Raw genomic sequence first — 11420 nt, 5'->3', positions numbered from 1 at the left:
TTATCTACCCAATTGGTGGGCGCAGTATCACCTCTAACATTCTAACCTGTATGTCCATTCTCAGAACATGATTGCAACTCTATATTTTTCTTTATAATCTGCACTGCATCTTCAGTATAAATAATATGTGTTCCTAAAAAGTTGAACCTTGCCCCAGAACTTCATTATTGTGATCAGTGAATATAACTAACTGTTCCTGATCCTAGCTGCATCAGAACTGCATCCTTTATCTATTTTACTTCTGATTTGAGAAGAAATAATTCTGGATTCATCAATAAGCTATATATTTGTATGCTCAAGTGCAAGACTATTTCTGTGACTAGCTCTTATGTCTCTGCCCTTCTATACTCTAAACTATAGCTTCTGTACAAGCACTAGATCTGATAGGCATTCTCTGGTTGACGAACTTGGGTATGGCAATATGTTCTTCTAAGTCATTGTGTCTTTGTCAAAGTATGGTTTAATAACTCACCAAGGCTGCAATTAGAATGTTCTGACTAGATGACTTGGTAACTAAATGACTTGTTAACTGAATATACTATTGTCTAAAACATATGATCAGCTTCTGTTTTGATCATATCCATTAGCTCATAGAAATTGTACTGTTGTTGATCTGTGAACTTTTTCTTGTGGACCTTTCTCCATTTCAACCTTGTGACGACACGAGCCATTAACACTCTACATAATAACCGTGGTCTATGATTTATTACACAACAAATACAAGATTGTCAAATAATAAACCATAACAAAGTTCGCAACAGAGAATAGCTAGAGGATGCCAATAATTAGTATAATACCATTCTACGAACTTAAGTCTTTAAATAAGCGTCACATGTTTGCGCATTATTACAAGCCCTTCATATAGAAGTCCAAACTAGATTACTAGGTGAGCGATAAAGGCACGTCGCCCCTGACATACATAACTAATCTAAGGGGATTATTCATTCATCCCATCCACTATAGGAGGTGGCAACAACTCAACTAGCTTCCTCATAGTCATCATCCCAATCTGCATATAGGCATAACCATCATCTAGAGATCCTTGTGCACATTCTTGGGGATCCTCTGAAGAGGGAGAGTTAATACACAAGAGTAACTACACCGTACTCAACAAGCATATATATCAAAGCAATGCAATCTAGTCATATCAAATGATCAATAATATATCGTCTTGCTGTTTGAAATAGCATTTGTAGAAAAAGGTCAAGTTCAATTTTAAAAAACACTACCCGCAAAAAAAACACTACTATCACTTGTATCTTGAGGAAGAGCCCCCCATAGGTTCCCGTAGCCTATTCCAAGAGACATGACATGAATTCATGATTTAACCTTGCGCGGGTTTGTATCACCTTATCCATAATTACCTTGACCAATTTTTCATCGCACTCCCTTTGGTGCGACTCATGGTCAAGATACCGAACTTTTCCCATTTCATATAATTATACATTCACATCTATCCACGTGCGCTAATATATGCACCTGGGTGTACGTACTTCATCGACACCTGAACAATGTTTTCAGATCGTATTATCGAGGCTAGTCGTATGACCACCGATAAGTCGATAAGGGACGATTAGTCGTCGATAAGGGACGATTAGTCGGTCCTAATCGGTCTAATCGGCTAGTCGGACATTTAGTCGTCCTTGTGCCTAGATGGCCTGATCGACCATGTATATACTATATATATTATGATGTAAATATATGTAAACATGGCAGAGGAGGCAGAGTGGTGGCTCATCTTGATGCTGCTGACGCCGGCGAGAGGCGCGGATGGAGCTGCAGACTAGAAGGTCGGAGGAGGAGGAGGTGGCGAGCTGGTTCAGGCCATGGAGTGCCCTCTGCTCTACCGCCCACTGTGCCTCGCGCTCGCCCTTGCCGCAGTCCTTGTTCGTGAACGCCGTCCGCGCGAGACAGGGGAGGAGACAAGCGAGGTGGCGCTCGGGGTCGTGCTCCAGGAGCTTGCTCTCGTAGATCGTCCGCACCCTGGCGCTTGACCGACGGAGCTGCGCCAGCGGACGAGCTGCGCCGACGGACGGAGCTGCGCCGCTGCGGACAGAGCTGCAGGCCGCGGACGAGCTGCGCCGGCGGACGGAGCTGCAGGCCGCGGACGGAGCAGCGCCGGCGAGGGAGCTGCAGGCCGCGGACGGAGCTACACCGGAGAGGGAGCTGCAGGCCGCGGACGGAGCTGCGCCGCTGCAGATGGAGCTGCGAGAGAGAGCAGAGCCAGAGCGAGAGAGAAATGTGCCGTGTGCGGCGGCTGCAGCCAGCTCCTTCACTCGTTAGTCGTCACTCAGACACTCACTCTTATCTTACCCTAATGGGCCAGCTATTAGGTGGGCCGAATTCTTTAGCTGGGCCGAATTCTTTAGCTGAATATACTGGCCCAACTAGTCGTCATGTGTGTCTGATCGGACGACTAATCGTGATTAGTCGCAACTTATCGGACGATAAGGTTTCTAATCGGTCCAAACTAATCGAGAACCCTTATCGAGCACCTTTTTACGATAAGGACGACTAATCACGATTAATCGTGATTAGTCGTCCGATCTGTAATCATTGCACCTGAATGGGGATTTCATCACCCAAACCTCTCCTCACTTATCATAGGGATTATACAACAACTCTATGGGTACTAGAATCGGCCCGTCCCAAATGAGTTCATGGTCGACTCGATTTTATATGGCCCAATAACACAAGTGAGAGTGGGTTATTAATCCTACCAAACTTTTCCATCCAAACATGCAGTAGGGAATTAGCTACTCCATCAGCTAACCCCATGTCATCAAATTCACATGTCATCCATCTATAGTTAATTTCAGAAAATAATGTTTAATGCATGTTACTTTTATTTTACCATATCTTGTGTAAAAACTCAAGGAGAAAATGATCAAGGATTCTTGCCTGATTTGTTAGGATTCAGTTCTGGCTCAATTTAGTTCACTGATGAATGAACCCTGTGATATTTCTTAGAGAACAACTTTTCTTTATTGTAGGTTGTTTTTGGCTGCCCTGTAAGATATCATTTAAAAAATAATGTAATCATGTTTGCCTTCTTATATGTATGCTTGATCCGTGATATTTATGTATACTTCTTAGGTATGCTTGATCTGTTTTCTATCAAATAGTAAAACGATGGTGTACAAAATGGTATTTATGATTGATGTTGTCTACATACAAAACATTAAATGACTCACAGATAGCCTGTTGTACAGGTTGTCTGGGTCGTGGATTCCAAGAAATTTAGCGTGATGCATCAGGAGCAGATTGATAGATCAAGAACGAGAACACCTCTCAGAATTGAAGGACTACAATAACTCATCAACAGGCAATTCCCATCATTCCTAAACAGCTGAAAAGGAGTTGAAAAATGGAATTGACCTTCGTGTCCTTGCATTTGCACGAGACCCTTTCTACAGCTTGAGCTTTAGGTCGGTCATAACATGAAAAGGACCCGTAAAAATAATGCACGTTGAAAAAAAAGGCACCGCTGAATTAAAATCAAGGACGTTGTTGTCTGCTGTGTCTGCTGTGCTGTATAGACTTAAACGAGTGGTGATGCCCGTTCACCAAGGGATTTCTTGGCCATCCCATGCGAAGAACTTGCCGTTGTCGCTTTTCTTGACGTCGTCAATGATGGAGAGAAGTTTCTGTACAGAGAACTCTCTCGTGAAGAGCTTACCCTTGGGGACATTTCTCTGAAATGGCCGTGAGAGGTCAGTGTCCACGGTTCCGGGATGTAGCAGGATGCAGGCAATGTTGTCCTTCCTGCCAAACTCCACTGACACTGTCTTGGTCACTGCATGAATGAGGATTGAGCAACAAACTTCAGTAAGCAAATTGTGACAAATAAAATTTCGATAGCACACAAGCGCCAGGTTATTCAAGATAGAATAATGCACAGCACTTCGGATGAGCGTAGATTACTGTGATTACAAGATTAGTGCGCATAGCAGGATTGTTAAAAACTCAGGACAGGTTAATGGAACAGTACATCTTGGTGTCCACTTACACTGATTCAGTGCTGTTTTAGAAGCTCTGTATGCATGCCAGCCTCCCAGGGCATTGTCTCCTATGGAACTGACTCTGGCGCTCATATTTGCAACCAATGCGAATCCTCTCCCAGTCTCGGAGCGGCCTCCAACCTTCAGCAATGGCCACATGTGCTGACCAAAAGGATGAATTGAGACTCCATTTAGTATCAGTGAAGTCGCAGTGAACGACCGGGAAGCAGAGCGGAGTGTTGATACAACCAGAACAAGAAACAGAAAATCGAAGCAGCCTACTGAATTTCACCTTGATCACTAAGATAGGGCCGACTGCATTCACCTCATATGCCAGCATCAGGGATGACTTCTGAACCTTGCTTAGTGTAGTCTCTGTGACAGGGAAGTTGGTTTCAGATAAGGTGCTAGGGAACTGATGCTTGCTGAATTTTGGATGCTGTGCTCAAACGTGATAAGATAAGAGGCAGAGAATCCACCTGGGTGTATCACGTTTGGGATCGAAAGGATGCCGGTGGAGTTGATCAGCAGGTCCAGAGAACCATGGGTCTCTGTAATTGAGGCCGCGGCTGCCTGCAATGGAAGAATCAGATTTTCTCATTTTCATACTAAGCTAGTGCAAATAAGTGGAATCAGTTAGCAATGTGGGCAAAATGCATCAGGTCTTCAGTCACGATGACAAATAGTAGGAATGTTTCATGAGCATTTCCTCTGACTACTCTCTAATAAAAAAAAACCATGGCTGCAGCATTGCTGACCAAAACTGAAAGGCTATGCGCGTACGGCGTACCTCTATGGTGCTCTCGTCGGTGACGTCGAGCGGCAGCAGGGTGAGGCGTCCGGGCGCGTGCTCCTCCTTGAGCTTCTGGAGCTCGGCCGCGGAACCCGGCGCGCGGCACGTGGCGACGACGCGGCCTTCACCGCTTCTCCGCAGCAGCTGCCGCACCTGTACCGGATCCCCAGAGCGCGGAACGCGCATCAGAACGCAATCCAGTATGGAGGAAAGTAGGAAACGGAGGGGGCGATGCGGGAGAGAGAGAGAGAGAGGGATGGGGGTAGGAGCAGGCGGGGCGGACTCACGAACTCGAGGCCGATGCCCCGAGACGCCCCCTGCACCATGGACACGCCGCCGGCGCCCGCGCCGGAAGCCGAGGCGGAGAACGCCCTCGCGGCCACCGCCAGCCTCGCCATCGCTCCCCTTCTCACCGACGGATCGGATTCGGCCTCAGCCCCTCTTCTTCCTCCTCCCTCTCACGGATTCACATATATCTTCGATGCAAATTATTCAATGCAACAAGATTGGATTGAAAAGATGGTTGCAGTTGGTTGGATTGGGAGGTAATGGTGGCGTCCGTGCTCGTGCCCGCCTCGGAGATTCTCATGGCTTGATGGCGCTACACGTATTCCTTCCCCACTCTCTCAGGACTCACACACACACGGGAAAAGGGAGCCTCGTGAGCAGGCCCATAGCAATCGAGCATAGAGTGGGCCTGTGTGCACATACTGGGCCCACCAGCTATTTGAGACCTGGTGAGGCCCAGAAGCATTTTCGCGCCATTGCTCTCGGTCTCTGCTGCTGTTTTTTTCCCCATCAAAAAGAAACATCCGCGGCCTAGATGTTAAAACGTACCAGGAGGATATCGGATCTTTCAAATATTTTAACATTCGGATCCATACCTACTACCACCACTCCTCACAATAACTGATGATCAAATACGATGCTACTACATCCATTCCAAATTATAATTCGTTTGACTTTTTTTTACCCCAAGTTTGACCGCTCGTCTTGTTCAAAAAAAATTATGTAAACATAGTCAAACTTAAGTCATTTTTGAAGAACTTTTGTTAATAAAGCAAGCCACAACAAAAGAAGTGATATTTAGCATAAATTTTTGAATAAGACGAGTGGTTAAACTCAGGATAAAAAAAGTCAAACGAACTATAATTTTGAACCGATTTAGTATTATTTTATATTCAACTATACGAATACTTTATCACTTTTCCTATGTCTCTGTCGCCTGATATCTGGCTGCTCTCTTCAGGTGATGCGTGGTCCGTTGGATGTGCTTTGTGATCCGTGCGCCAGGTGTGGTGCTTGTCGGGTCCGCATCTTCTTTTATCGGGTCTAGTATTGTTGAGCGCGGGTTCAGGAATGTTGAGCGCGCCCGCTACCGGTTATGGACAAAACATCGAACCCAACACTGTTTGTATTCTCGATCCGCGTGCCCAGACAGAAAGGGACTCGGTGCTTGTCCGGGCGGAGGGGGCGATTCTTCTTCCTCTGTCCTTGGTCCTCCCCATCCTGCTGCGGATCTTCTCCATCGCCGGTTCGGAGGCTTCGTCGCGGCGGCGCTGCCAGAGGTCGGCAGGTAGCTTCATTCGCGGCTCCCTCTCCCTTTGAGTTGAGGTATTTTTGTTTGGGATTTCGTGGTGCCTGGATCTGGTATTTGAGTTGGCTTTGTTTAGTAGAATGTATTTCGAGGGCTTAGTTCATTAGATCGGGTGTTGTCTGTGGCGATTTGCCTTGTGGTGATGTTTATTCTTCGCTGCCGGCAGCATACGACGGTTGTCCATCTGTGATGGTGGTGTCGATGGGGAGACGAGAGTTTGGAGTGTGTCCAGATCTATCCATTGCTCTGTAGTTCAGTTTGGAGTGTTTGATCTATTCATGTAGAATGTCGGTGCAAGATTGTGGTCCTGTATGTGGTGGGGGACAGGATCTCCTCCTTCGTCCTCCCTGTGTTTGTGATTTGTGTTTGTGTTTGTGATTTGCGTGCGGCATGATCGGTGGTATGTCCTGTCTCTATCTCTCCCTCCCACTCTCTCGACGAGCCTAGTCCCAGATCTGCCCACTCCTGTCTCCTCCGGCTCCCTGCCAAATGGAGCACCGACTATGGTGGCGCTGGCGCATCCCGTTCTTCACTTCAGCACCACAGTGGCCCGGAGTGGAGCTGCTCGCGGGGGCCCGAGAGTGGGTGGGTGGGGGGGTGGGTGGGGGCAGCAATGGTGGAGCAGGGAGAGGCGATTTCATTCAGGTCGAGGTTCAGGCGTTACCGACATGGATGCTGCTGAATCTCTCCGAGGAGCTCCAGGGATGCCCTATGGTGCGTGGTTGCTTCCTGTTCTTCCTCTTTGTACCCCCGTCTTTCCTCTTTCTCATCTGTTGCATCATGCATCTCATCCCCTTTCCTGATTTGGAATCCATTTGTTTGATTGATTCAATCTTCTAGCACTAGGAGGGCATAGGTTTAGAGTTTGATGGTGGTTGATGTATCCCATCCCCTTTCCTGATGTGGGTTCAGTCGATCTAGTTGTACGTTCATCCTATCATTTGTTAATTACATTTGTTTTGATGAACATAGATCAATGACTATGCCTTCATTTGTTATTGTTAGTTTGCCTTCTTTTTTCGAGTTGTAATCTAGTATACGTCATGCTCTGGCCTTATCTGTGTCAAGCTGCTAAAGCACCTATTATAAGGAGCTGTTGGAGTTTTGCACCCATTCCTTCAGATCTGTTCAATTTAAAATCAGCAGGGGAAAGGGGTTAAGTTATGCCAGATTCCATTCACATGCAGAGAACTAAATTTCTTCAGAATGGTATTACCATTTTTGGCTATCTGCAAACACTCCCAATGCATGTTTATATGAGTGTGGATCTAAAATAATTCGTGTGGTTCACGCTATCTCTGACCTTAGTTGGTAATTTGTAAAGAACTATCGCTACATCTGAATTGTCTGATTGTTTCTCTACAGGTGGTAGTGGGGGGCAGGATCTATGGATGCATAGGATGTAGCCTGTACCTGCATTGTATTCAATTTCCATTTTAGTGGATGTGCTGCTTACATGTATCTGTGAGTTGAATGATGAAGCTGCAGGCTACAGGTAGCTGCTCTGCTCTCGGCCAGCCACCAACTGCGTCATGTATGCTATATATGCTATTGCTAATGCTATGATATGATTTCGATCCTCCATGCATGTGCAGATGTGCTCGCTGATACACATGCTTAAATAGGACTGCCATTTAGCAGTTTTTGTTTATTTAGTTCTGTTAGATACGTTATACACATGATTAAAGAGGACTGAACATATTAGGAACTTTATTTTCTGAACTACTATATATCTGCTTGCAATCGAAACATCGCCTGGATTTTTCTGAACCTTTTGTATGTCTGAACTACTATATGTCTGAACATTTTTCTGAACTACTATATCAGGGTTGGCATGTTGTGGTGGTAAGGACTGAATTGATTTGTGTTTGTGTCTGCATGTGTCTGTGTTCTTCATGTGATTGGTTCTTGCATGCAGTAGGCCTCTTCTAAGATAACATAGCTGACAAAATTGCAATGGACCACATGGTGTTTGAGGTTGCACAATTGGATGGAGCAATATTGATTTGTTACAATAACATTTTTTAGTAATTGCATGGAGCTCATCCAGTTTTTACCGTCTCCTGACTTTGGCAAGTACTGCATATATTGGGATCTGTTTTTATAAGTTTGAGCTCACATGCATGGTTTATTTTAGAAATTTGTTTAAGCTCCCACAACTTACTGCATGTTTTGGAGTTTTATGGGCTCCTGGTATTTCAGTTAGTCGTTGTGCACCCTCTTGACATAGGTGATACACATGTGGCATCTGATCGTGGAAGGATTACATGGCTGTGTCTTATTAAGACACAATTTGTTTCATTCTTTGTGGAGTATGGGCATTGGGCAGGGTTGTTGCAACTCTATCGCCCATTTGCCCCTTTTCCTGCCAGATTGGAATCAGATTGTACTAATCGGCTCAACGACTTTATTTTAGGAGTTGATAGATCAATCAGGGATTTTGACCACCATTTATTTGGTTGACATTGATTTGTTTCTTTGTTAGATCTAATCATGTAGAATGTCAGTGGTCCTAAAACTGATTTTGTGTGCCTTTGTTATGTAATTTTGATAACTGAATTATGTGTTGTACTATACTATTGTACTATCTGCATATTAATAAGAAACCATGAGAGTGCTATGCATTCCGCATTTCAGGACTAAATTTCCTTTGCACAATATATGAAAATTCTATAGGGTGAGCAATACTGTCCACAAGCAGCATGTCAAGCATCTCGGTGTTCTGGTCAAAATCATGCTCCTGTTCTAGTAATTTCCTTCTTTATATAGAAGTCCTTGTACTAGTAATTTTAGCTTCTTATGCACTTAACATGCTAGGCCCTGACCCCTCATCTGTAGAGAGCTTTGCTAAATTTCAATTCGATTGGTTTTTTACTGTAGCTAGCAATGAGATCATTAACCATTTTTTGTTATGTAGCCATGGATGATGATGAGTTTCTTTCTGATGGTGAGTCTACAAATGGTGAGAGTGAGGATGATCTTCCTAACAACTCAGAAGAGGAAACCTCTGATCCTTTCAATGATGGCGAGGTACTAAGTTCATTTTGACTTTGTTTTTGTGTGTGCACTTGTGTATTATAATAATTTGATATTTGATATATCTTGTTGCCTTTTTTAGATCCAAATCCTGAAGATGATAATATTGATACTAGTGAAATGCTGAAAACTTTGAAGCATGTTCAAAAAGTCGTTTGTGGAGTATGTTCTGAAACCTTTGTCTATTAATATCTGATATATCGTGTTGTGGCTATTTTAGTTTTGTATTACTCCTGTAGTAGTAGTAGTTTAGGGTCCATGCTAGTTTATTGTTCCTGTATATACTGCATGATTATTATACTGTAGATGATTGAGTGATACTGGTGGCATTGGTCCTTGCCTATTTTTCTTTTCTGTTCTTGAATGCTTGATCTCATCGTGCACTTTTGTTCTTGTATAGTGCTGTTTGCATTTGAACTGTACCTGGTATTTTTGTTTCTATTATGTATTCTCAGTTTGCTAAGTTTGTTGAGAAGAAAGGGAAAGCAAGGGGTTCAGGTGTCTAGACTGGAAAGGTAAATTCAGTAGCATTACGATTGAGCGGATGCATGATGAGCATGATATTTCAGGGAATAGATTTTGTTCAAAAAACATAGCCAACTAATCAAGTTTTTTGCTAAATTTGTCACCATGTTTAGTGATTCTAGTATCCTAACCAGATTTTCTTTTTTGTTGCATTGTTTTACAGAGTATCAGAACAGTTAGAGGTAGAGGTAAAGGGAAATTGAGTGGCGCTACAGGTACATCAGAGAGACCAGGAAGTAGGTTTAATAGCAAGTACTTTGGAGAAAAGATAATAGCAAAGTTGGATGAGCGCAAAAAGAAAATTATCAGACATCATGGCTTTGGAATTTTACTGGAGTACGATGGTTGCTTAGCACCCAGAGGCTTTGTGCAATGGATAGCAGATCAAGTAGATGTGAGTTGTAGTGACATAGTAGTTGGAGGGAAAGTGATTCCATTGGATCCATTGTCAGTCCATCTCTTTTTAGGGCTTCCAAATGATGGTGAAGATATTAAGGAGAATTATACTGAGTCTACGAAGAGCAACTTCCTTTCAGCAATCAAAGAGCCCTCTTTGCCCACAATCAAGACATTTAGGGACAAGTTGGTAGGAGGCACGTTATCTGATGATGACGTGCTTCGATACTTCATGGTTGTAGCCTTGTCTACATTTCTTTGTGCTAATTCTAGTACTTATCCGAGCCCGCAGTATCTAGGTGCATTGATTGATGTATCTAAGGTGAAAGAATGGAATTGGTCAAAGTTCATCTATGATTGGATGTTTTCTTCCATTACAAACTACAGAAAGAAGCATCGGAGTACAATTGGTGGTTGCAGATACTTTCTAGCTGTAAGTGTGCCTATATTTGTATTTTTTCCCTTTATTTAGTTGTTTGTTTTTTGGTTATGCAGCATGTTTTAGTGATGCCTTTGAAATCATATGTAGGGTTATTATCTTGATTATATCAACTTTGGAGTATGTAATCAGCTGCCCCTAGATCTGCCAAGAATCCATTGTTGGAAGGGCTCGATGATCAAGACCTTTGCTTCATATGATCGTGTGTCTGGTGACATTTATGGAAAGCGACCGGTGAGTAGTGAACCTAAAAATTCATATTTGTAGTTGTGATGTTGTGTATCCATGAGCTTTATTGATGTATCATGTATCCTTGCTGCATGAGTTTAGATCTTTCTAGAGTTGTATAAATGTTTCTTAGTCTTAGTGCCCTAAGGCTCTTCTGATTCTTACTGTCAGCAAAATGTTGACCTTATGCTTTCTTAGAAAAAATTCTCTTCTGATTCTGCTAACACAACTTTTCATCTATTTATTGTGGTTTTGCTTGCCCAATATACATTGGTGTTGTATTGTCTAGTATGAAAAAAATCTACCAAAAATCTTGAGTGTTGATCTTAGGTTGCTTACTTGATCAAAGGCATTTATTGCAATCACCAATAATATAAATTACCAGTTACGACCATTGCAATTTTA

General features: G+C 43.5%; 1 protein-coding gene across 1 annotated transcript; it reads right to left on the bottom strand.

Annotated features, from left to right (window-relative positions):
• Positions 1-3211: 3211 nt before the first annotated feature.
• On the bottom strand, positions 3212-5394 carry LOC136505515 (uncharacterized). Its single transcript, XM_066500679.1, has 6 exons — positions 5082-5394; positions 4792-4947; positions 4481-4574; positions 4294-4376; positions 4010-4163; positions 3212-3796 (listed from the first exon to the last, which is right to left on the bottom strand). The coding sequence occupies exons 1-6, from the start codon at positions 5190-5192 to the stop codon at positions 3564-3566; spliced, it is 831 nt and encodes a 276-aa protein (XP_066356776.1). The 5' UTR covers positions 5193-5394; the 3' UTR covers positions 3212-3563.
• Positions 5395-11420: the final 6026 nt, after the last annotated feature.

The sequence above is a fragment of the Miscanthus floridulus genome, chromosome 14, assembly GCF_019320115.1.
Source record: "Miscanthus floridulus cultivar M001 chromosome 14, ASM1932011v1, whole genome shotgun sequence".
Taxonomy (NCBI): domain Eukaryota; kingdom Viridiplantae; phylum Streptophyta; class Magnoliopsida; order Poales; family Poaceae; genus Miscanthus; species Miscanthus floridulus.
Note: the sequence above shows the minus strand (reverse complement) of the source record. Positions and strands in the feature narration are given on the sequence as shown.